This window comes from Vicugna pacos, chromosome 3 (assembly GCF_048564905.1).
Source record: "Vicugna pacos chromosome 3, VicPac4, whole genome shotgun sequence".
Taxonomy (NCBI): domain Eukaryota; kingdom Metazoa; phylum Chordata; class Mammalia; order Artiodactyla; family Camelidae; genus Vicugna; species Vicugna pacos.
Window position 1 is genome coordinate 93,679,149 of NC_132989.1, and position 23,709 is coordinate 93,702,857.

At 41.6% G+C, this 23,709-nt stretch overlaps 2 protein-coding genes across 10 annotated transcripts in view; one reads left to right on the forward strand and one right to left on the reverse strand.

Annotated features, from left to right (window-relative positions):
- OSMR (oncostatin M receptor) overlaps nt 1–15,092 on the reverse strand; it is a 51,782-nt gene extending 36,690 nt beyond the window's left edge. For 2 of the 4 annotated variants that reach the window (XM_015242084.3, XM_072958753.1), the window contains exons 1-2: nt 14,369–14,498; nt 769–854 (exon numbers count right to left, since the gene is read on the reverse strand). In XM_015242084.3, the coding sequence (XP_015097570.1) occupies nt 769–841 (73 nt within the window). In that variant the 5' untranslated portion in view covers nt 842–854; nt 14,369–14,498. Of the gene's footprint in view, nt 1–768; nt 855–14,368; nt 14,499–14,660 lie in introns of those variants that run through there. The other 2 variants (XM_072958754.1, XM_072958755.1) reach the window with 2 other exon arrangements.
- The window catches only part of LOC116279926 (uncharacterized), a 223,657-nt gene continuing 214,098 nt past the window's right edge, over nt 14,151–23,709 (forward strand). For 4 of the 6 annotated variants that reach the window (XR_012071511.1, XM_072958756.1, XM_072958757.1 and 1 more), the window contains exons 1-4: nt 14,151–14,371; nt 16,132–16,208; nt 16,971–17,093; nt 18,092–18,157. Coding sequence is in view for 4 of the 6 variants with exons in the window: in XM_072958756.1 (XP_072814857.1) it covers nt 14,226–14,371; nt 16,132–16,208; nt 16,971–17,093; nt 18,092–18,157 (412 nt within the window). In the remaining 2 variants the exon portion in view is untranslated. Of the gene's footprint in view, nt 14,372–14,576; nt 14,653–16,131; nt 16,209–16,970; nt 17,094–18,091; nt 18,158–21,989; nt 22,775–23,709 lie in introns of those variants that run through there. The other 2 variants (XM_072958759.1, XR_012071512.1) reach the window with 2 other exon arrangements.

Here is a 23,709-nt window from a genome sequence, read left to right on the forward strand (position 1 = left end):
TGGCTATTTCTTGCAAACATTATTTTCAGGAATCCATGGACAGGGATTGTGTGAGTAATTACTACGAGCACATGACTGTAGCCTCTGTTACAAAGGGAGTACACAGAAAAGAATAAACATAGAAAGAGGAAAATGTAAAACTTAACCAAATACAGGTGAGAGTGGCATAAACTTGTAAACCAACAGGAACTCTCTCAAGTCTCAAAGGAATAAAGTACCCATAAACATTTTAATGGTGTTAAATGCTTACTGACTTTATTTACGAAGTTGATTTGTGGTAAAATAACTTCACTGGAGGAGTAGCTAAGTGACAAATACTATTTCTTTACCCATAAACAGCATTTCAGCACTTAGCATTAATCATCTTGCAGGTAATAGCCTCTCCATGAGTGTGGCTGTGGGACATCACAATTTGTTCTAACCTTGCGGCCAACACTGGTCAGACATCATCCATCCCTACCCAGCAAACACAGAAGGAGCTCCTCTGGTAATGGCCATGTACCATAGATTGACCATGAAATTCTACAGGAACAGGTCCACTGGCAAGTGCTGTAATGACCAGTGCACTGACCAGGAAAATCAGGGTTAAGGGGGAACTTAAATGAGCCACCAAGATCAGGAAGGTCAAGACTAAGGTGGTCATTGCTACTCACCAATTCCAAGTAATTTCCAAAGAAGAATGACCTGTTCAGCTTTCTCCAAAGCACCAATTACCTTGTTTTTCCCCTTTGTGATTTTTTTTTCTTTACTGTTCTTTCCACATCTTACCTTCACTTTGGTAAGCTCTCAAGGACAGCAGTGCCAAGAGGAGTGACGTCTGAAAGGCTGCAAAAAGGGCCATAGGTTCTGGTTTTCTGAAAAAGATAAATTACAGAGAAGAACAATTTTATTTAATTTTAGCTGTGAGCAGATTTCTGTGAACCAGTTGTGGAAGACAGAGGCATGAAAGGATCCCATTCTCCCGTCCTCCCTACATCCATGTCCCCTGTCATGTGAATTTGGAGTCCCCCGGCCTCCCACCATAAGAGTCTATTTCCCTGCCCCATCTGACTTGCTTTTGGCCCATAAAGGAGGCAGAAGTGATGGGGTTCCAGCTTGGAGCCTGGGCCTCAAGACACCTTATGTATTTCTCTTCACTCTTTTGTGTTCCCAACTTTGACATGAGAAGAACATTTCTAGTCTATTTTCCTGGACCCAGGAGCAGAGTGAGCAACACAGGAGGCAGAACTGAGTCACGGGAGCTGCTCCAGCCCGGGGCCAGCCTCCAGCAGCCAGCAGCCGGCCACACCCAGCCTAGAGCAGATGTGCCACTGAGGCTGTGCGGCAATAGATAAAGGATCCACTGACTTCCTCAGACCAAGCAAAGGTGGGTAAAGAAAGAGAAAATAGACAAACACAAGGTAAATATTTTTAAAAATGGCCATAGTCTCAGAAGAGCCAAATTTGAACTAATTCTTTGTGAGGGAGTCATCTCCATTTTTCCCTCATTAAAATTTCACCTGAGAAAAATGAGCACATTCATTCAGGAGACAGTTTCATTGTTCAAAATAATTTCCGGGTTTCCTGGCCTTGGAAGAGGGTTGTAGACTACAGGCCAAAGCACTTCACTGAATCATCAGGTCCTTTGACCATGGGACAATCCGAGGGCACAAAGAATGAGCCTGGATGACCTCAAGAAGGCTAATATGTTCTCAGCTTAGCAACAAACGTGTTAGTCAGGGGAAGCGCTGAATTTCACTTTTCTAGTTCAACCTCTGAATCATCATGGAGAGAAGCAACAAAAAATTCAAAGTCAACTTTTGCCTCTGTCTGGTCACCTGGGCTTCATCAAAAGCTAGAAATTCAGTGAACCAGGTCACCCACTGTCACTGCTCACCCCCTCCATTTTCTTTAAACAGCGTTTTACAAGACATGGGGACAACAGTGAAGACAGGAAGAGGGTAAACCAAGCCATTCAATGATGGTGGTCAAACCTGCTTACATACGAGCCAAAGTCTGCAAACAACAGCTTTTATTCCTGTTCCTTTAAGCACTGCTGTCTGCTACTTCTGTTTTTGGCGACAGGTCATTCATACTGCGCTAAAATCTCTCCTGCCAACTTCAGACACGTTCCTGTTACAACTGAATATCAAAGCCAGGAGGGCAAACTGGTCCAAGAGAAAACGGTTTCTGCTCAGAACCAAAGGGAGGGCAAAGGCAAATCCAAAGTGAGACGTCTGACATTCACCGTGCATTTAGACATCCATCCCATCCTCCTGAAATTTATGTCACCCGAGGAAAACAAAGAGCCACCACTGTGAGGAGAGCTCGTCCCCTCGATTCAGAAGCAGGTGATTCAGTGGGTGAGATGCACGTTGCCTCGTGTTCTCTGCCTGAAAGACTATTTAAGATGTTTCTAAAACTGTGGCATTCTAGTAAATCAAATATTTAACGTGTTGCGAAAATTAAACAAGTCATGGGGCAGAGAAACTTAAAACTAGAAGTTAGAGGCCACCTACCACTTGAGGGTAGCCAGAAACTACAGAATACAAGTTGTGGTAGAATGAAATTGAAAGATGTGAGTGTTTACGAGGGGTGAATTTCTAGGGTCAGTGTATCTCAGGACAGTCTTTGAGCATCACCGAAACAGTCTTGTCTAGAAGCCGGCCCCTCCCCACCGTCTCACCCCGGCAGGTTGTGAGGCTGAGGACCTTCGCTCCAGCAGCCACTCACATTTCCTGGTTTTCCTTTGATCAGTTCTGAGGGGCACAGTTTTACACATGCTGGATGGGTGGCAGCTGGAACACAGTGGTCACTGCCTGCACAGAGCAAAGTGACTGTGTCTAGTGTTGTGACCAGGCAGCCGCCCTCCTGATGTTTCAGGCCTCAGACACTTCAGGACTTTTCGCAGAAGCCCTGCGAGTCCTAGCTGCTGTCTGAGAACCTTCTGTAAAACCAATAAAGTTCATCAAAACCTGCAGAATGAGAGTCAGCAGAGGGATGAACATCCCAGAGAGTCCCATGGAGCCCTCTTTGGGAAATGCTGCAGGAACAGTTTCCTGGTAGCACAAAGCCTGATGCCGTGGGGAAAACACAGACACCAAGGGCTCAAAGCCACCTGCTTCCAAGCCCCAGGTGACTGCTCACAGCCCGTGTGGCCCCTCCCACATCGCTTCCATCAGTCCTCCTCAAGTTATCCTACTCGGAGTGCGGCAGCTGTCTCCCAGGAACAGAGGTGAGGGAGTGGACTGTGCAAAGATCCTGGGGTGGCAGAGCACTGGGCACAGTCAAGGAAAAACATGGAGACAGGTGTTGGCGTAAGCCAGGAGGTGAGTGATGGGAGATGAACCAGAGGGCACACAGGGAGGGAGAACAGACAGGGAAAACACTTCAGAAACTTTGGCTTCTACTGAGTGAGATGGGAGCTACTGGGGAGTTCTAAGCAAAGCAGTAACATAGTCTGACTTATACTGACAGGAAGGACCCTCTAATGAGAAGAGCCTGAAGGTGGCAAGAGTGGCAGGAGGGACAGCAGGGGGAGGTCACGGCAATAGTGCAGGGGAGGCTTAGACCAGGGTGATGGCAGGGCAGCGGGAATGGTGGTGAAATTCGAGTGAGATTTTAGAGACAGAGCTGGCAGGATGTGCAGGGTGGTGACAGAGTGAGACATCATAGGTGGATCCAAGAATTTTGGCCTGAGCCCCTGGAAAAATGGAATCACCATTAACAGAGAAGCAGAAAAGTGATTTAGTGGGCTCTGTCAAGACCCAATTTACGACATGTTATATTTCAGATGCTTACTTGCTGTCCCAGCAGAGATGTCAAGTAGCTCGCTGGATACACAGTGTGGAGTTCGTGGGAGGGGTCCTGGCCGGGGTGCACACCCCAGCTTCCTCAGTGCACAGGTGTAGTACTTAGAGCAACAGGACTGGATGATCTCCAAGAGCACAGACAGAGAAGAGAGAGAGGTCCAAGCATGAAACTCTGGGGTGCTCCACACCCTCCTCTACATCCCATCATGCAGATTGAAACTGGCCCAGGATTAGACCAGGCCTTCCTACGTCACCCGAAGGGTAAGGGCTGGTGAGTCCCCAGCATTAGCCGGCCACGTGGCACGCTCTCCCCAGACGTGCTCAGGGAGCACCAAGCAGTGGCTGGTTTCTCCTCCAAACTCTGCTTCTGGCCTGGAAGAAGCCACTCAGCCTCCTCCTTCATTCAACAAGCTTTCTCTCTCCACAACTTTGAGTGAGGAGCATTGCCACGTCCAACTTCCAGTAGGAAAAGGGAGTCAGGGAGATCTGAAGCAGCAGAATTCAGAAAGGAAAAGATGGGTCTCCTGTCTTATCTGCACCACTTGGTCCTTTCTCAAACCTGTCCACTTCTATTTTTCAGGTCTTCTCCATCATTGTCCACCATACTGTGAGCTGCTTGAGGACAGGCCTGGATCTTACTCCCCACCATCTGCCACAGTCCCAGAACATGTTGCTACCCAGTCAATATCTAATAAATGAATCAACACTTGTACTGATTTTCTTACATTCTTTCTTCTTTGCTTTCAATTTTATTTTAATTCAAATAGATTCCTTTTCAGGACCTTCAACTTTTTCTGTGGCCAAATATTGCCTAAGTCAGAGTCTTCCACTGATATTCCTTCTTTGGGGAGAAAAAGAGAGGAAGGAAAAGAAAAATCACTCATTCATTTTGTAGAACTTCTCATTCAAACAGTGTCTCTTTGGAAAAAGAAGATGCCCTGGCACACCCCTCAGTGTGAATACTACATGTGTAATGAAAACCCAGCTTTTGAAAAGGATGTAAGCCTGTCCTTTTTCACTGGCACTTCTTGTTCTGTCATTACTGAAATATTTATTCCTGGGAAGTTTCTCCACCATAAATAACCCCCATGAGAAGCAGCTAATCAGTCACTTGCTTCCCAAGAACTTGGGTGTGTTGCCAAACTCTTCAGAACTGGCTGGGCGCCCTGATGATGTCATGTGCTAATACTATTTTGCAGAAAGAAGCTGTTCAAACAGGACGTGTGCTCGGCTGTGTGCACCTTGTGAAAGAATTCTATGTGCAGACAAAAGTTGCATGTCACTTCCTGGAGGTTCCCCACATTTCTCAGGTTCGGTTCTTTTTGTTTCTTTTTGAAGAGCTCTGCCACTTGTCTTCGGGAGCCCCTTTGAAAGGGCCTCCACCGTTACAGCATAGGATTGATCACCCACAAGGTTTCGCTGCTGTTCCACCACTACTTCCTCCTCAAGTATCTGTCACAGGGGTGGTGGTGGGGATGCCCCGGGTCCAAGCACTTCTTTCTTGTTCTCTAAGCCTACTCAGTTAAATATTCTACCAGTTTTGTAAGGTCAGTCCTGCTTATGAGACCAAACTGGCTCACACACAACTAATTTCCTTTTTTAAGCAATATTCAATTAAGGAGTCCTGGAATTTGTGACTTCCACTAGGATTAAAGCTGAGTCTCTAAGTGGTATGTGAAGTCAAAGAAGAAAATGGAAAACCTGGATCCAAAGACTATTCTGGGCTCAAAGAATACATAGGAATTCAGTAAATACTGTAAGATGATATTTCAAATCATTTGAGAAAAGATACATTATTCTCAAAAATGGTCCTGGAATAATGTACTAGCCCAGACAGGTGTGGGAAAAAGATGCTGCAATGGTCAAGTACAGGGGCTCTGACATAAGACTACTTAGGGTCAAATCCCTACTCTGGCACTTAATAAGTTACCTAAACTACCCCGGCGTCGGTCTCCTTTTCTGTAAGCTGAGAATAAATCACCTGCTTCACAGGACTGCCATGAGGACCAAGTGAGATTATGAGAGCCTACTTAGAGTAAATCCAATTAATGTTAATTTGATCATTCTTGATATTGCTTCATTTCCGTCAACAAAATAAAGTCCAGGATGAATAAAGATACAAATGCAAGACCATTAAATTTACTAGAATAAACAAAGAACTCATACAACTCAACATCAAAACAGCAAACAACCCAATTAAAAAATGGCAGAGGACCTGAATAAACATTGTTCCAAAGAAGACATACAGATGGCCAACAGGCACAGGAAAAGATGTTCAGCATCACTAGTCATCAAGGAAATGCAAAGAAGATGACAATGAGATATCCTCTCACACCGCCAGAGTGGCTATCATCAGGAAGAACACAAATAACAAATGCTGGCGAGGAGGTGGAGAAGAGGGAACCCTGTGCACTGCTGGTGGGAATGTAAATTGGCTCAGCCACTGTGGAAAACAGTATGGAGGATTATCAACAACTAAAAATAGAACTACCGTATGAACCAGCAATTCTACCTCTGAGTGTTTACCAGAAGAAAATGAACACACTAACTTGAAAAGATATACACATTCCTATGTTCACTGCAGCACTATTTACAAGTCAAGATATAGGAGTGACCTAAGTGTCCATCAACAGATAAATGGATGTGGAATGGACTATTATTCAGCCATAAAAAGAATAAAATCTTGCCATTTGCAACAACATGGACAGACCCAGAAGTTATTACAGTAAGTGAAATAAGTCAGAGAGAAAGACAAATATTATATGATTTAACTTACATGTGGAATCTAAAAAATAAAACAAATGAACAACTACAGCAGAAACAGAGTCACAGTTGCAGAGAACAAACAGGTGGTTGTCAGATGGGAGGGGCTGGGGTGGAGAGAAATGAGTGAGGGAGATTAAGAGGTATAATCTTTCAGTTACAAAATAAATGAGTCACAGGTATGAAATGTATAGTGTGGGGAAAAGAGTCAACAATTACAACAATTGTAATATCTTTGTATGCTGACTAGACTTATTATGGTGATCATTTTGCAATGTATAGAAATATCAGATCACTATGTTGTGTCCTATGGACTATCTATCATAGTGTTGTAGGTCAATTATACTTCAAAAACAAACAAACCAGTAGAAAAAGAGGTCAGATTTGCGGCTACCAGAGGCCAGGGGTGGGGGAGAGGTAGGGGGATCTGGATGAAGGTAGTCAAAAGGTGCAAACTTCCAGTTATAAGATAAATAAATGCTTGGGACATAATGAACAACATGATAAAGAGAGTTAACAGTGTTGTATCCTATTCATGAAAATTGTTCAGAGAGTAAATTCTAAGAGTTCTCATCACAAAGAAAATAATTTTTTCTATTTCTCTAATTTTGTATCTATATGAGTGATGGATATTCACTAAATATTGTGATAATCATTTTATGAAGGATGTAAGTCAAATCACTATGTTGTACACCCTAAACTTAGAGTGCTGTATGTCAATTATACCTCAATAAAAATGGAAGAAAAAATTGCTAGAATAAAACATAGGTGAATATTTGTGTAATCTGTCTGAGCATGAATATGAAACCAGAAGCAATAAAGACTGTTATACTGATTAAATAAACATTAAAAAAGTGTTAGTGCTATAAGTCCAAAAGCCAACTGGGAACAATAGTTTCAAAACTTATGAAAAAGGGTTACAATCCCTAACACATAAACAGCTTTTAGAAATCAACTTTAAAAAGACAAGCCAACTCTGTAGAAAAACTGGCAAATGACATGATTGTACAATTCACAAAAAAGAAGGAAACTTCAATAACCAGAAAGAGAAAAAAGAAAAACTGGACACTGTCACTAACAATTAAATATATGCAAGTTAAAACAGTAATTGTGTATGACTCTTAAAATGGTCTTAATACCTCGCATTGGTAAGAGTCTAAAAAAATAGGTATTGCTACTCATTAATGGTCAAAAAGCACAGCCTTTAAAAAGGTAAATCTGGCAATATCTATTAAAATTTTTAGTATGTTACCTTTGATACTATTTCTGTAATTTTGTCCTCAGTTCATGGTAATGTTTTTATTGAGGATAAAACAAAGACAATCTAAACATCCATCAAAAGAAAGTAGAAACTTTAATTATGGCACATTTCCATAAAGGAATACTATGAAGCTGTTAAAAGGATGAAATAGAATCATGTGCTGTTGTGGAAAAATGTCTAAAAAATGTTGAGTGAAAATGTAAGTTTCAGAAGAGTGTGTGCAGAAAACCACCTCTGGAGGAGAAGTGTGGCAACTGTATAGCTGTGCTACTCAGCATTCCCGTCCAGAGTCACAGCACAGCTGACTGACAGCCTGACCCACTGTCACCTTCCGACCCACTGCACATCCACGCCAGAGCCCACAGTTCCCCAAGGCTGCTTCCAGCCAATGATCAAGCCAAGTCTCCTACACCTGACATGGGGCTCCTCTCATAGCCAACCTTTGATCAAAGCCTCCCCGTCCTGGGCCAAAACTTTCCCAGAGCTGCCCTGCAGCTGGAAGCTCTTCCTTCTTTCCCATCCCCTTTCACAGGGGTCCGACCTGCAGCAGGTTTGAAGGTGCTCTCTGCCTGTTCTTGCTCCCTTTTCCCTTTAACCCTCACAAGTGCTCTCCCCAAAGCTCTCTTGCACATCTATTTCTACCTTGCTTCCTTCTTCCTTCTATTTGAATGATCCACACTGGCCCTAAAAGACATAACCAACTACAGTTATCAAAGCGTGGGTAGGGGAAGGAGGGTGAGCAGGATGAGGGAAGTTATGGATAACTCTGGCGAGAAGTTATGCCACGTAAAGCCTTCTTTAAAGCACGTATGTGTGCACGTGTGTTTTACATATATTGGGTTCAGTCTTGTAAAAATAGCGGCGATTGCATTATTTCTGCACTTAAGTCATATATTCCAACAGGGTTAAAGGAGTCAAAAGTGTTTTTGTGATTCAAATCTGCCCATAGTTGTCACATGGACCTGCAAAAAGGTTGGTATTGTTTAGGTACTGTAGCATGGTATTGTATTAGGTATTATTAAGTACCTCATGAGGGTGTTATGTGTTTCTCTATAAAAAGTGTGATCTCTCAAGTCCTGAGAAAATGCAGGCACTTTACTAATGCATTTTCAAACACAGAAAGTAACCAATGTCCTTTTGGACAGATGGGCACACTAGGCATTATGAAATTAACTTGCTCAAAGTCCCCAATTAAGAAGACTGAGAGTAGAGAGATGTGACTAAGAGATAACGTGATGTGTGTGCAATTTACTCACAGGAGAGTGTAGCTCCTGATGATTTACACCTTCTCAAGGGCTGGCACACACTGCGTTCTCACACAGTGGAACCTCATCCCATGCTTTCCAAGAGTTCTTTTTATCTTACGTTTTCCAAGTGTTCCTTATGTCTTAATGTTTTTCTCTTTGCTAAGACACTTGTAATCCTGGCTTTCCCATCAGTTGACTTACACTTCATATTCAGACTGAATATATTTTATGGGGCTGTCTTCATTATAAGTCAACAGCTTTAAATAATCCACATAGTTCATTGTCTCAGTGATTTCAGATCTAAGAATTTGTTATTATATTTGGTGCTCTCGCTAACCCTCTTTCCTTAGGAAAAAGAAGAAAAAGAAAGAAGGGAGGAAGGAAGAAAGGAAACAGCAAAACTATACTTTAGTTCTTTAGTATATAATATTAAAAGAAAGCAATTTACAAGTTATGCCAGTTACATTTACCCCAACAGGAAATACTACCACTAGCAGCGTAATTTTAAATGCCAGTAAGAGACTATATATTCAAGTGTGGAATAAAAATCTGCATTTAAACAAGATCCCCAGGTCATGCACACACACACTGAAGTTTGAGAAGCTCCACTATATTCAGTATTTATTACATGTTCTTGTCTTCTAGGACACTACCGCTACATAAAGGAGAAGATTTACTGGGTGCTGTTCTAAATAGAAACACTGCAGAGCCCACAGTAGGACAGAAGAAAAAAATGAAAACCACTCCAGCTAGCATGTACTGGATGCTAATTCTCGGCAAGGTGCTTTGCAAAGTGATTTACATGCATTTATTAACTGAATCTTCACAACAGTCCTCTAAAAGAGATTCGATTATTATTCTCATTCAAAGATTAAAAAAAAAATTAAGGCTAAGAAAGGCTATAATAAGTAACTTGTCCACATTGACATCCAAAGCTTGAAACCAAGGGAGTCCCTCCCCAATCACATCACACTGCTTTCTCCATGGGTGGAGCTCATATTAGAATGGACATTAAGGCATAAATAAATTACTGACAATTTTAAATCCAAGAAAATCCTAAGAAAAATTCCAACAGGATTTTTTTTCCCATTTCTCCCATCATTCTTTCTTTTTCTTAGTTGAAATTTATTGGAGTACTGTCAGTTTACAATGTTGTGTCAATTTCTGATGTACAGCGTCATGTTTTAGTCATACACATTACATACATATATTCGTTTTCATTAGAGGTTACTATGAGATATTGAATCTAGTTCCCTGTGCTCTACAGAAGAACCCTGTTGTCTGTCTATTTTACATACAGTAGTTAGTATCCCAACAGGATTTTATTAAACTTGACAAGATATTTGTAACGTTTATACAAAAAAGAAAACGTATGAGTACCATTTCAAAAAATGTTCTGGGGGTAAAAAGTACAAATATATACTACTAGATGTAAGAGCACATCATCAAACTGCAGCATTTAACACAAGTGGTACTAGCAGAAGAAGAGATAAAATAGACCAACAAAACAGAACAGAGTCCTGAAACAGACCCTTGTATAAATAGAAATTTATTTTACTGTAGAAACAAAATTTCAAATGAGTTGGAAAAAAGATGGATGATTAAATAAACGGTATTGGTTCAAGTGCTTAAAACTTTAGAAAAAAGTTACATTTTACTTTTACTTTATATAAAAATCTGATACTTTAAAGAGCTAAATGTAAAAAGCAAAATAATGAAAGTATTAGAAGAAAATAAGATAATTTAAAAAATAATTTTTAGACGAAAAAGACCTTCTTAAGCTGGACAAAACACAGAAATCATGAGATTGCAAAGTTGATTACACAAACATTTAAAACTTCTGTGCCGCCAAAGATAGTTAAAACCAAAAGCATCATAAATAGATAAGCAAAATGTGGTATATGCATACAATGGAATATTATTTAGCCTTTAAAAGGAAGGAAATTCTGACACATGTTCCAACATGGATAAACCTTGAGGACATTTTGCTAAGGGAAATAAGTCAGTCAGAATAAGACAAATACTATATGATTCCTCCACTTGCATGAGGTGGCTGGAGTAGCGAAATGCATAGAGACAGAAAGCAGAACGGTGATACCAGGGGCTGGGCAGAAAGGGAATGGGGAGTGACTGTTTAATGGGTACAGAGTTTCAGTTTTGCAAGATGAAGGGTTCTGGAGATGGATGGTGGTGATGGTTGCACAGCAATATGAATGTACTTAATAACACAGATCTATCTGTACACTTAAAATGATTAAAATGATAAAATTTTACATTATGTATTTTACCACAACAAAATATTTGGGAAAAAAGAGAATTACACTAGGAAAAAATATTTGCTTCAGCTATAACAGACAAAGGATGAAGATTCCGAATACCCAGAGCGCTTCTGCAATCAATAGAAATAAAGGAAAGCAACTCAATAGAAAAGTGAGCGCTGGACATGAACAGGTAAGTCACGGGAGACACACCTGACCCATAAACATTTAGAGATGTTCAACGGCAGTAGTGCAATCGGCACAGTGCAAATTAAAATGCCTTATTGGGCTTCATTCATGTACCAGATTTAAAAACTTAAATTAAAAAAAAAAAGATAATAGCTGGTGTTAGGAAGGATGAGGGAAACTGATTCTCATGCACTGAGTTTAAATTAGTATCTGGGATGGGTCAGTGGTGCAAGCTAAAGGGTTTTTATCTATCATGATGAAGAATGGACAAACTTTTTGACTCAAGAATATCTCTCCTAGGATTCTATTCCACAGAAATACTCAGGCTTAAGCACAAAAATGAAAGCACACTCTTTCCTGAAGTCTTGTTGCTAATGCTGAATGATTTTAAACAACCCAAATGCCCACCAATTAGGGAAAATATTTATCAACAGTTCTACTTTAAATAATAATAAATAAGAAAAAATATTTCTACTTTAGAATAACACATAGCCATTAACAAAAGAGGGACGTACAGATGTGGAAGATCTCTAAGACTTGGGAATGAAAACGTAAGCTGCATGATGATAGTAAGATCTCACTTGCATACACTAAAACATAGTGTATATACATATTATGCCAATGGATAGAAAGAAAAAATATCTTGGAATGGTAGGTGCCCACCTGAACCTTTCTTCTTCTGAGTGGGAGTAGGTGGAACCAAGGTACTTCTACATTTCATTCCATACATATTCGCTTATTATTTGTATGATTTTTAAAACGTAAAATGAAAATACAGACAACCTTGAGTAAATTAATGCTGAAAACCAACAGCAGGTCATGAAAGCAAGGACACAGCTGCTGGAAAAGAAGCGCTCGCTTTATGCAGCTACCAGGAAGCCTGCTTGGAGTGAAAGGTATTTTCACAGTGTTCTATTTGTCTTATATTCCCCCATTTCACATTTTTTGTTTTTCAAATCAAAGTGCACTTCCTCCCCCAGGGAAAGGAGGGCCAGGGATCACTGTTCCTGTAAGTGAGCAAAATGACACTCACTAAGTTTTCCTTCTATCTGAGCCAACAATACTCCAGCCCAGTTCCCGCAAGGATAACACACTCCTTCCTCTTGTCAAATCGCATTACCACCCATCCCTCTTTCAAAACCATGACAGTCTTTCTGATGGGGTGCCTTTTTCAGGACAAAACGGTTACCAGAAACAACAGAGCCTCTGGAACCTCTGTGCACCCCTGTAGGGGTTTCTGGTCTTTGGGGTTAAAGAAACCCAGTGTGTAAGTGTTCTCCGCAGTGTGGCTTCAGTCCCTTTTGGACACCTAAGACCAGCCCTTTTCTCTCAAGGTGGCCTTTGATACAGAAGGCTTAGACACATTTGCTGGGACCACAGGAGGCAGAACTGGAACCACAAGGAGGCAAGTTACAGCTGAGAGTGAGCTCTGTCCAGCAATGAAATGCCAGGTGGTGAGCTTCCTGCCATTGGAGGCATTCTAACAGTACTGAATGCTATCTGGGGAGATGCCAAACTAAGCATGCCCTGAAGATTCTGAGTAGGTAGCTGTGGTTGGAGTCTCGTGCTTTGAAACTCTCCAAGAATGATTCTGAGACACAGAGAAGTTTGGGAACCTCTGGCCAGTATGACCCTTTGGGGCCCATCAGCCTCTAGTCTCTGAGTGCATTTTAAAGCATCCCAGGAGAGAGACAAACTAGGACAATAATGAAGCACAGGAAGGGGGTGGGTGTCACTCCAAAAAGGGTCCTTGAGTTGGGGGCACAACACAGATTATAAGCAGACTCCAAAACCAAATCCTGACTCTGTCCCATGCTAGCTGTGTGACCACAGACAAGTTACTTGACTTCTATGGGCCTCAGTTTTCTCACTGATAAAAAGAGAATGACAAAACTACTACCTACCTAACTGGCGAAGCTTAAACAGCCCAGCATATGTACAGTACTTAGAACAGCGCCTGGTTCATAGTAAGTATGAACCATTATTATTCTACAAAGGAGGAAATGGAGACTGAGGCCATAAATTAACTTGACCCTAACCCCAAAGTCAGTTTAAATTTGGGAATAAGACCCAAAGTATCCTTTCTTCTAGCTCAACTTAAATACACCACATTCAATTCTATCCTATCCTCTGTCTATGATGACGCCTCTTGAGTTGGAGAATAAACTTGCTCAGAGTCTTGCCGGTTAGCTGGCGTCCTCGCTCAGTGGCACCTAGCGCTGTGCCTCCCACCACAGGGGCAGGCAGGCAGGCAGGATGGATGGATGTGTGGGTGAGTGGATGAAGGACAGGCTGGGAAGGGCTCTCTGAGGGGCAAAACCCTGGGCTCCGTGATGCCAGTGCCACCTCGGCCAGCTCTACGGTCTCAGACAAGTTCTTGAACCCCTCCGTGCTTTTTGCCTAGGAGAGATTTGTCTATAAAAAGGTCGGGGGTGGGGCGGTTACAAATGCAAGGCTCCCACCGCTCAACCGGCCAACTCGGTGCCCCTTCCATTCGCGTGGAGTGTGTCCCAGACACCCCCGCATCCCGGGGATTTCCCGCTCTACCTGCGTGAGAGCGCCTCCCACTTCAGGTGTAAGGAGAGAGGGGGTGGAGGAGACCGCCGACTGCAAGAGGAGTGGCTCCGTCAGGTGAGTGGAGGGGACGTGGGAGGCGGTTGGGGACAGCAATGAACTCCCATGGTGGAGTGCTGGGAGAGAGGCCAAAGTTGAGCAAATGGGAATTGTAACTCAACAAACATTCCCCGACTACCAGAGACAGAGGCGGCGGGGCGGCGAACGGGAAAGCAGGGTAGGGGCCGCCGCGGTGGCCCCGGCAGCGTGCGCTCTGGAGAGAATTAGCATCCCTGCGTTACGCACCAGGTAGGCGGGCCTCGGGCGAGACCCCTCAAAGCGCCGTCTCCGGGCAGAGGGAACCCCCGAGCCAAAGGCGCGGGGCTGAGGCGGCGCCGAGCAGAGGAGCAGGCGGCTGAGCTCCGGTCCGCGTCCAGCCCGGAAGGGCCGGCAAAGGTGTAGGGTTCTTCCCCGTGTCCCCGGGGTTCGCCGTCGGAAAAGCCAACGAGGGAGGCGGGGCGCGCGAGGCCCGAGCGCGGAGGCCGCGGCCGGCGGGGGCGCGGAGAGGCGCTGGGCGGGCGGGCGGCCAGGTACTCACCCAGCGCGCAGAGGGCTCCGCGAGCCGGGCCGACTCTTCGGCGGCGCGGCAGCAGCGGGTGCGAGGCCGGCGCGGACGCGGGTGTGGACGTGCAGGGCCGGCCCCGCGCCCGGGCTATGAATCAGCTGCGGGGCGCGCGCCCAGGGGCGGGAGTTACGGGAAAGCCGCGGGGGAGGGCAGAGGGCTGAGGGCTTTTGCAATTTCCCGTCTCGCTGCGCTCTCTTGGCCCTCCTGGACCCACAGGAATTCGCCTCCTTGGGGTCCGCGGGAAAAGCGGGTGGGACCCTGCTGAGGTGCGGCCCCTGGACTCCGCGGCCTGGCGCGGTCCGGTGGGAAAGGAAGTGGGCGAGGCCTGGGAAGGAAAAGTGGAAACCGAAAACTCGGCCGGCTGGGCATCGCGCCCCTGTCCGCGCTGCTGCCCCCGCCTGCCACCCCGCGGGACCCAGAGGGCAGCCGAGCGATCGCGGAGGCCGGTGGGGTCTCGCTGGGCAGCTTGTTGTCCCAAACCTAGAGACAGAATCTCTGCTCTCCCCAGCAGAAAATGTTTGGGCAAAAGACATGCTCCCTAGGCAGACTTCGGACTGTTTGCATTTGGCGTTCAGAGCAATAAAACGAGTTTGGTAGAGTTCTAAGATTCTGGGTCGCGTTCCTGTCTAGAAACGTCCTGTCAGACACAGTTTCGCCTGCAGCAACAGCCCTGAAACCTTAGTTTCACAAAGAACCGTGTGTGCTGCAACACGTCTTACTTTTCCTTTGAGAAATGCCACCACCCAGGCTTTGAAGTACATGTTTCAACTACAGGACCTTTGAAACACGTATTTTAGATGGATTATCTAAAGCCATGTCGACTTTGGAGTTGGTATGGAAACCATCTTAATAATGCTGCTACCGTGGTAACCCTGGACCCAGAGAGGAGAGTCGTGGGTCCCCAGTGTTGGCAGAGATGTCCATGGGTCCTAGCTCCGGGTCAGCTGAGCCTGGTGGGGTTCGGGTATTGCAGAGTGCCGCAGATGACAAGGACTGGGATGGAGGGGAACCAATAGTGATCAAGAAGGATCACCCATGAATTGTATCTGAGAATTACTTCTTGAATTGACTGCATGGCTCCAAATAATGTCAGAATCAGCCCAAATATTACTTTCATGTTTGTCCACATTTTTTGCTCCTTTCAGTGTCATCCCAGGGAAAGAATTCTTTTTAGGCCTAAAAACTCTTAGTATCTCATGGTGCCACGAAGACTGTGGTGCATATAGTAAATAGCTGATAATAATGAAGTAAAGTTACTTTTGTCTAAAGAAATGTATGGTCCTTTGCCACACCTCTCATTACTTGGAGAGTTTTAAAGGATCCATTAGTTTAGCCATCTGCATAGCTATGGAACTTATGTCAAACCAGATCCTAGAGGGTTAGCAGAAAGGCTTTCTGATTCTGTACTTCGCTGGTGGAAAAAAAGTTAATTTCTTCTTTGCAGGAACAGTTCAGAGGGATGTCTCTTAGAGAAGAGGAGATGCCAAATAAAAAGTATTGAGTGTGAAGAATTTCTACAAGGTGAGTCTTAACTTTGGGCTCTGGTAACAATTGAAAGAAACTAAGTTGCAAAAAAATTGGCGCTATTGGTTTACTCACAACCTCAGGGATTACCCCCCACCCTACCCCATGAAATTCTAAATTGGCCTCCTTACACAAAGGTCAAGGAGAAACTGAAGAAAGAGGCAGAGCAGTTCAGATTGGTAGGTGGCAGTTTTGATAAGCGGGGAACTTACCTAGGAGGCCTGTCTCTGGCGGCAGCACGATGAAAACTTCTCCTCACCTGCCTGCCACGATCTTGAAAGTTTACATAGAGGCCTTGATGGGGTTCAGTCATGTGAACAGTTCAGATGGGCTCAATGACACATTGCTCTCTCAAGGCTGCATCCTGGAAACTGGCTCCTGGTATAGGACCAGTGGGCAGAATGGACATTTCAAGGACAGAGGAGGGGGTAAGGAGCCTCTGCCTGGGGTTCTAGGGTCAACTGGAGGTCGTATTCTTTCAATGACCTCCTCCAATGGATGCCCACATAAAATTCATTTATTTTGTGCACCATTCTAATTTCTTGAAAGTATTCCTGTTTCTAGAGACTAGTTACTATAGCACCTGTAAATCTGTGACCATACCCTTAGGATGTATACTAGGTTGACTAGTGTCCTCCAAATATTCATGTCCACCCAGAACTTCAGAATATGACCCCATTTGGAAATACTGTTTTTGCAGATTTGATCAAGTTAAGATGAGCTCAGGCTGAATTAATCCAATGACCACTATCCTTACAGGACAAGGGAAATTTGATACCCAGGAAGAACACCATGTGACTACTGAGGCAGAGATTAGAGTTATTCTGCCTCAAGCTGAAGGATGCCGAGGATTGCCGATAACCAGCAGAAGCCAGGAGAAAGGTACAGAACAATTCTCCCTCTGAGTCCCTAAGGAAAAACTCATCTGCCAGTACCTTGATTTTTAGGGCTCCAGAACCCTGAGAGGATAGATTTCTTCTGTTTTAAGCCACCGAGTTTGCGGTAATTTGTTACAACAGCCCCAGCAAACTGATATATAGGTATGTGTGTGATACATATTCTGAAGGTTAGTTTCCAAAATTAGCCTGAAAATAGCTGAAATGGAAAAGAGGAAAATAACAAAGGATTATGAAGCTAAGCGCTGAAACGCATTTCCTTGCTTAGTGTTGAGAAGATTATGTTGGGAAAAAATGCATATTTATTGTGCTCCATTTCACACTCCTCCCCGAAGTTCTCTGTAACTTCTGATTTCAGTAGTACAGCTCTCTCCACTCCCCCTACCATTTCCCTTTCTTCCCTGTCCCCTTCTTGATCTCCACTTGTCCCCAAGATGTTGACATGTCCCAGGGCTCCATCCTTGATACTCCTCTCTGAATCCACACAGCCTCCTGAGTGATCACATGCTCCTGATTTCCATGGGCACCTGTGTGCCGATGACCCTTGAATCTTCCTTTCCATTGCAATTATTTCATCTGAACTCCAAACCAACTTATTTGCACTTCAAAATCAGTATGTCCAAGTTCAAACTCTTCACTTTTCCCAGTTTGATTCTCTTACATTAAGTGAATAGCCCAATCTTTTAATTCAGATACCAAATCAAAAAAACCAGGAATGACTCTTGATCCATCCTCCCTCCATCTTCCACCAGAAAAGTCTCATATGTGTGACTATTACAGGGGAGGCATGAGTGGGATGTACCCCTACCCCATCTGACTTCTCAGGGGAAATATCATATTATAAATGCCAGGAACTTTACATAGATATGGCTATGGATATAGTTATAGGCATAAGTATATGAAATCAGCTATGTAAATTGTAAAATATAATTATGATTCTATTTATTCAACTGCTACAAATGTCTATAATTACATGTTTGGCAGTATTTGGTAACCAAACTGATGGATTTGAAGGAATTCGGAGTTTTCTGAAGAAAGAGGCTTCATCAAGTAAGTAGTGGATGATGATTTACAATTACTCTCATGGATAAGAATTCTCTGGTTTTTTTTTTTTTTTTGGCATATTACCACATTTGACATTTTAAAGATTCACTTTTAGGTCTAATAGGATGTTTCTGTGAATATGAGTGTTGGTGATACTGGCATTATTTCTAAGGAATCAGTGGAAATTAGTTATTTTGTAAATGTATTCTTGTATTGTGATAAACTAAATAAGCCTTTTGAAAAGTTTCTAATCTAAAATATATCATAAAGTTTGATTAGTTAAGAGAAATCTATGACTTTCAAATATATCTATTAAAAACAAAAGCAAGCAAAAAAAGGGAGCCAGCAATGACCAAGCAAGGTGTTGAGTGTTAGAGGGCCACATGGGACTTTCACATTTTATAATTTCAGGGGATTCCCTGTAATTACTTGAGTCTGAATTGCTTTCCTTTCAATATCTGTTAAGTGAATTTAAGGGAGGGGTACCATCATCCTTAATAGTTCTAAGGAGTTTCTTGTTTGAAATAGAGATTCCTGGAAGATTGGTTGATGAATTGATTGATTCTGCACATTCCACCTCTCCTGGGTATTGCGATTGTGTTCCCACCTTATTCCAGAAATCAGAAACCAGACAACGGGGAGAACTTTTAAAGTTCTTTTTCTTTTTCCACTGCATGAGCTTTAGGGATGATGTTGACTCTGCGTTGGTTTGGATAGCTGCTTTTATTCTCTTGGCCTATGGTTATGGTTGACAAAAATGACTATGGTAATTAATACTGCAGAATAGAACAATAATCGAGTTAGAAAGTGCTTTGGGTGAGAGTTACGTGGGAACTTTGGGAATTTTTGAAAACGATTTGCTAAGCTTGACCTAAAATAAGTCTATAGTCACGTATATATTTAAACAGCATGTCTTATAGACTGTAGTTGGGACTTTTTGAAAAAGTTCGCTCTGCCATTCTCTGCCTTTTAATTTGATTGGGAGTGTTTGGCACACTTACTTTTAAGGCAATTATTGATATGGTTGGGTTTAACCTACCATTTTACTATATGCTCTCTGTTTTGTTCCCTCTGCTTTTTGTCCTTCTGTTTCTCCTTTTTTGCCTTTTTTTACTTACATGATGTGTTTTGTTTTGTTTTGTTTTTAGAATTTTATTTTCAACTTGCCTTTTGAGTTTTTGTTATTCTTTGCAGGATTTTTGGTGTGTGTTCTGTGGAGTAGAATATATATACTTAAATTTCTTATTGTTTATTTGAGATAATATTGTGCCATTTCATCTACCAGATCCATTTAACCACACCTCCTGCCCTTTACATTACAGTTGTAAAATGTATTAGATGCATGACAAGGTAAACCTGGCATTTGATAACATTTTGCAGAAATTAAGATGAAAAACAGTCTTTTACATTTACCTACATATTTCCCTTTACTCCAGTGTTCTTCAGTCCTCCCAAAGATGTAAGTTTCCATCCAATCTCATTTCCCAAACCCTAAAGATCTTTAGAATTTTTTTTTTTAGTGCAGGTCTATTGGAGATACATTCTCTTAAATTTCCTTTTATTTTAAAATGTCTTTACTTGATTTCATCCTTGAGGAATATTTTTCCTGGATATAAGATTTTTGGTTGACAGCTTTTTCCTTCGAACAGTTTCAAAATGTTGTTCCATGGTTTTCTGGCCTCTGTTGTTTCTGATGAGAAATTATCAGTTATTATTCAAATAATTGTTCCCCTGTATAGATAATGTGTCATTTTTCTCTGGTTGCTTTCAATATTTTCTCTTTGGTTATCAGTAGTTTGACAATGATATGCCTAGAGATTTAAAAATTATTATTTTTATTATTATTATTCTTGGGCCTGACATTTGTTGAACTTCTTAAATTTGCAAATCTGTCTTTTACCAAATTTGAGAAGTTATCAGCTAGTATTTCTTCAAATTTTTTTTTCTGCCCCATTATTTTTCTCATCTTTCTCTGAGAATCCAATTACTCATATGTTAGACTCCTTCATATAGTCCTAAACACTCATGTGGCTCTGTTAATTATTTTCAGTCTTTTTTCTTTGTGTTTTTCAGGCTGGATAATTTCTAGCAAACAATATTTAAGTTTATTGACTCCTCTTCATTCTGCTACCAAATTCATCCACTACATTTTGCATGACAGTGTGTATTTCAGCTCTTAAACTTTTCCTTTTTATATATATTTTCTATTTCTTTAGTATATTTACTAACCTTTAGGTCATGATGGTTATATTTCCTTTACCTCATGGAGCATAGTTATAACTGCTGCTTTTAAAGCATTGCTTGGTTATTCTAACATTTAGACATCTTAGAGTCAGTCTCTATTGGTTATTTCTCTTATAAGAATAGATCTAATTTTCCTGGTTTATTTATTTATTTATTTATTTTTGGATTGTGAAGTAATTTTGGATTACAGTCTGAATGTTTAACTATTACATTATAAAAACAAGATTCTGTTGTATTCCTCCAATGACATTGATTTTCTTTTTAAATGGGTAATTAATGTGGTTAGACTCAAACTGCAAAAATGATATTGATTGTAGTAGTAGCACCCCAAAACCAAATTCATTTTTGTTTTCTTCTTTTTTTTTTTTTTTGCCCTTAGCTGGGCTACTTTGAGTCTGCCTTGTACAATCATGGTTCAGAGATTATGACGTAGAGTTTAAACACAGAATATAAGCTTCTTCCTCTCTGGCTCTCTCTTTTCTGCTATTTCCCACCTCACTTGCCAAAGGATGTGGTTGCCTCAAAGTCTGACCTCTGGTTCTTCAAGCCAGAAATATTGCGCACTTTCTAACTGAGTTTTAGTGAGCCCCACACTCGCAGACTTGGGTAGTCTCGGGCTAAAGGCCATAAGATGTGGGAAAACTCAGTCCATACTCTTCCCCTTCTTCCAAGTGTTAACTCTTCTCCAGAATCTTTGTGCTTTTGTCAATTCTCCATGGCTTTTAAGGTTTTTTTTAATGTTCTTTCCTAGTTTCTAATGTTTTTTTACTGTTATAAGCAGGAGAGGCAGTTTAATAGGAGCTGTGACTGGAAGTACACTCCCTACACTTATATTTTAAAGAGCTAAGTGACTGGGTTCTTGGGAGAAAATAGTAGGAACTCTCTCTTTTTTTTTTTCTTTGCTAGATTAGATTTCTCTCTAATTAAATATTCTTCTGAAACAATCCGGTTTTTCAAAAGATTGAAATATATTTGCTTTAGACTTAAATCTGATAATTGATGAAAAGCTGCTGAAATCATGTAAGATTAATCTATTATCTTAAACAGCAGCTTAGAATGAAGATTTATGAGTATTAATAACACTATACTACTAAGAAAAGAGTTTTAGGCAAAAAAGAGGATTGGTCAAACTAGTCCTTGAACTTCCTGTGACTTTGTTCAAATGCTACGAGCAAAGTTTATTTGAGGGAATTAACAGTAAGCTACAGCTTTATCTTTGTGATTCCATTTGTGCTTAAATTAATTTCATCTAGACTGAAGTGAAAACTTCTTAAAGGCACTCCCTTCTTTATTCTGTCTTTTCTGCTCCTTAAATATAGCCTCTTTAATTCTAACACAACAGCAATTATTTTGTCCATTATCAAATGTTATCAGATGATACTTAGTCACTTTGGAATAATACTCAGGTAATTTCCACATACCCCTGGCATTTTGTGGGAAACAGGTCAGGCAGTAATGTTCATTCAAGTTCAACAGAAAATAACCAAGCTAAACTGGAATAAGATGAAAAACTTAGAGTAAGAAGGGGAGAGATGTTATGAAATTTATGTTATTGGATTGTAGCAAAAATAATCACAAGTACTTGTTTTCCTAGAAATTATTGGAACATGATGCCTGAAGATGAGGATATAAATGTTTTGGAAAAGAATGACAACAGACAATATCTTTTGAAAATGCTCCTTCTTCTTAGAAAGAAGAAATAATAATAAAGATTATTCACTTACTTGGAAATGTAGACTTACATGCACAGTTGCAAAATTATAACGCACACACACAGATGCTCACTAGAAGAACATTGTTGGGGGAATGGGGACACAGTAGGAAAAAAACATTGTTTATAATAGCAAAGACTAGTGAAAAGCTAAAGATCTTGCAATAGAAGACCGAAAATTCCTTATGATTCATCGTTTCAAATAAAGGGAGAGTACGTGCTGTATGTGGTGCTCTGGAAATGTGTCCAAGAAATATAATTAAGTGAGAAAAGTAAGAATCAGAAATGTGTAAGTGGTGTGTTCATGCATCTGTTTAACTTGCTGCTATTTGTGGGTTTTATATGTAAGCATGTTTCGAATGGTATTAATGAAATTGGTGATTATGGTTGTTCTTGGGGAGAAGGTCTAAGAAGGGGGGATGCTGTGTAAGGGAGGCTTGTACTTTTCATTTAAACCTGTCTGTGCAGATTAGTTTTATTTTTACCATTTGTTTTTATTTTTTAAAGTAATAATTTAAAAAATCAAAGAATGCAAGGAACTTAGTTTATTGTTTGTTTTGGCTGTTCTACTCAAGTTATAATCAATTATAATCTCTCTAAGGATGTAAAAGAAACACAATTAATTGCTTCTGGGAAAGAGAACCGAGGGACAGAGGGGAGAGTTTTAATTCTGTCCTTGTGTATCTTTTGAATTCTTATCCATGTAAATATATTATTTAGTTAAAGAATAAAAAATTTTAAAACATTATGATTAACAGGAACAAAAAAAATGAAACACCGATCGAGAGTGTTGTATGTGAGTTCAGCATGTCAGCCAGTGGGCTTCCTCCAGCCTGAACAGAAAGATCTGAGTCTGAGTTTAGACGCAGGCTGTGCTGCAGTTGTCTGAGGATTCCAGCTCCTGGAAGCAGTTTTAGATGTTGGCCTCATAGAACTAGGGGAGCAAGGTAGGGTGAGTTGGGGCACAGAACCCCCTATGGGGAGGAGGGGGCCCAATTTCAGGAAGTCCATGGCCAGACAACCTCAACGTCAGGGGTCATCCTCCAGATAATTCTGCTCATCTCTTTCCACTTTTTTAAAAAAAATAGCTCTCTGTAGAAAACTTAAAGTTACAGAAAAATAAAAAGGAAATAATCACTATCTGCTTATTTAAAATAGGAAAAAAACCCCAACCTAACACTTCTTAATTTAGCAACATAATTGTCAATCACCAAAGTGTTGTTTTTTACTTACAATAATGGAAAGTAGGAAGCAACTTGCAAGTTTTAGATTCACTTATTTACTTAAGGCATCACTGGGCTCTGTGCCGCAACAAACTGAGATTGGATTGTCCTTCCTCTTCCAAGTAGCGACTCGAGGATGGAGGCTGCTTCCATGGTATAGCCATGCATCTGGAACACGTGGCTTCCAGAGCTGCTTGCAGCAGCAAAAGAGAGGGCAAGAGGATGACATGGGTTGGTTTTAAGACCAGGGCCAGTCACTTTCACCCAGATTTCATTGACTGAAACTCAGTCACATGGTCCAAACTGAACTGCAGGGGAGCCTGGAAAATGGAACCAGTCTGTGTGCCCAGGAAGAGAAAACAGGAGCATGAAGGTGTGAA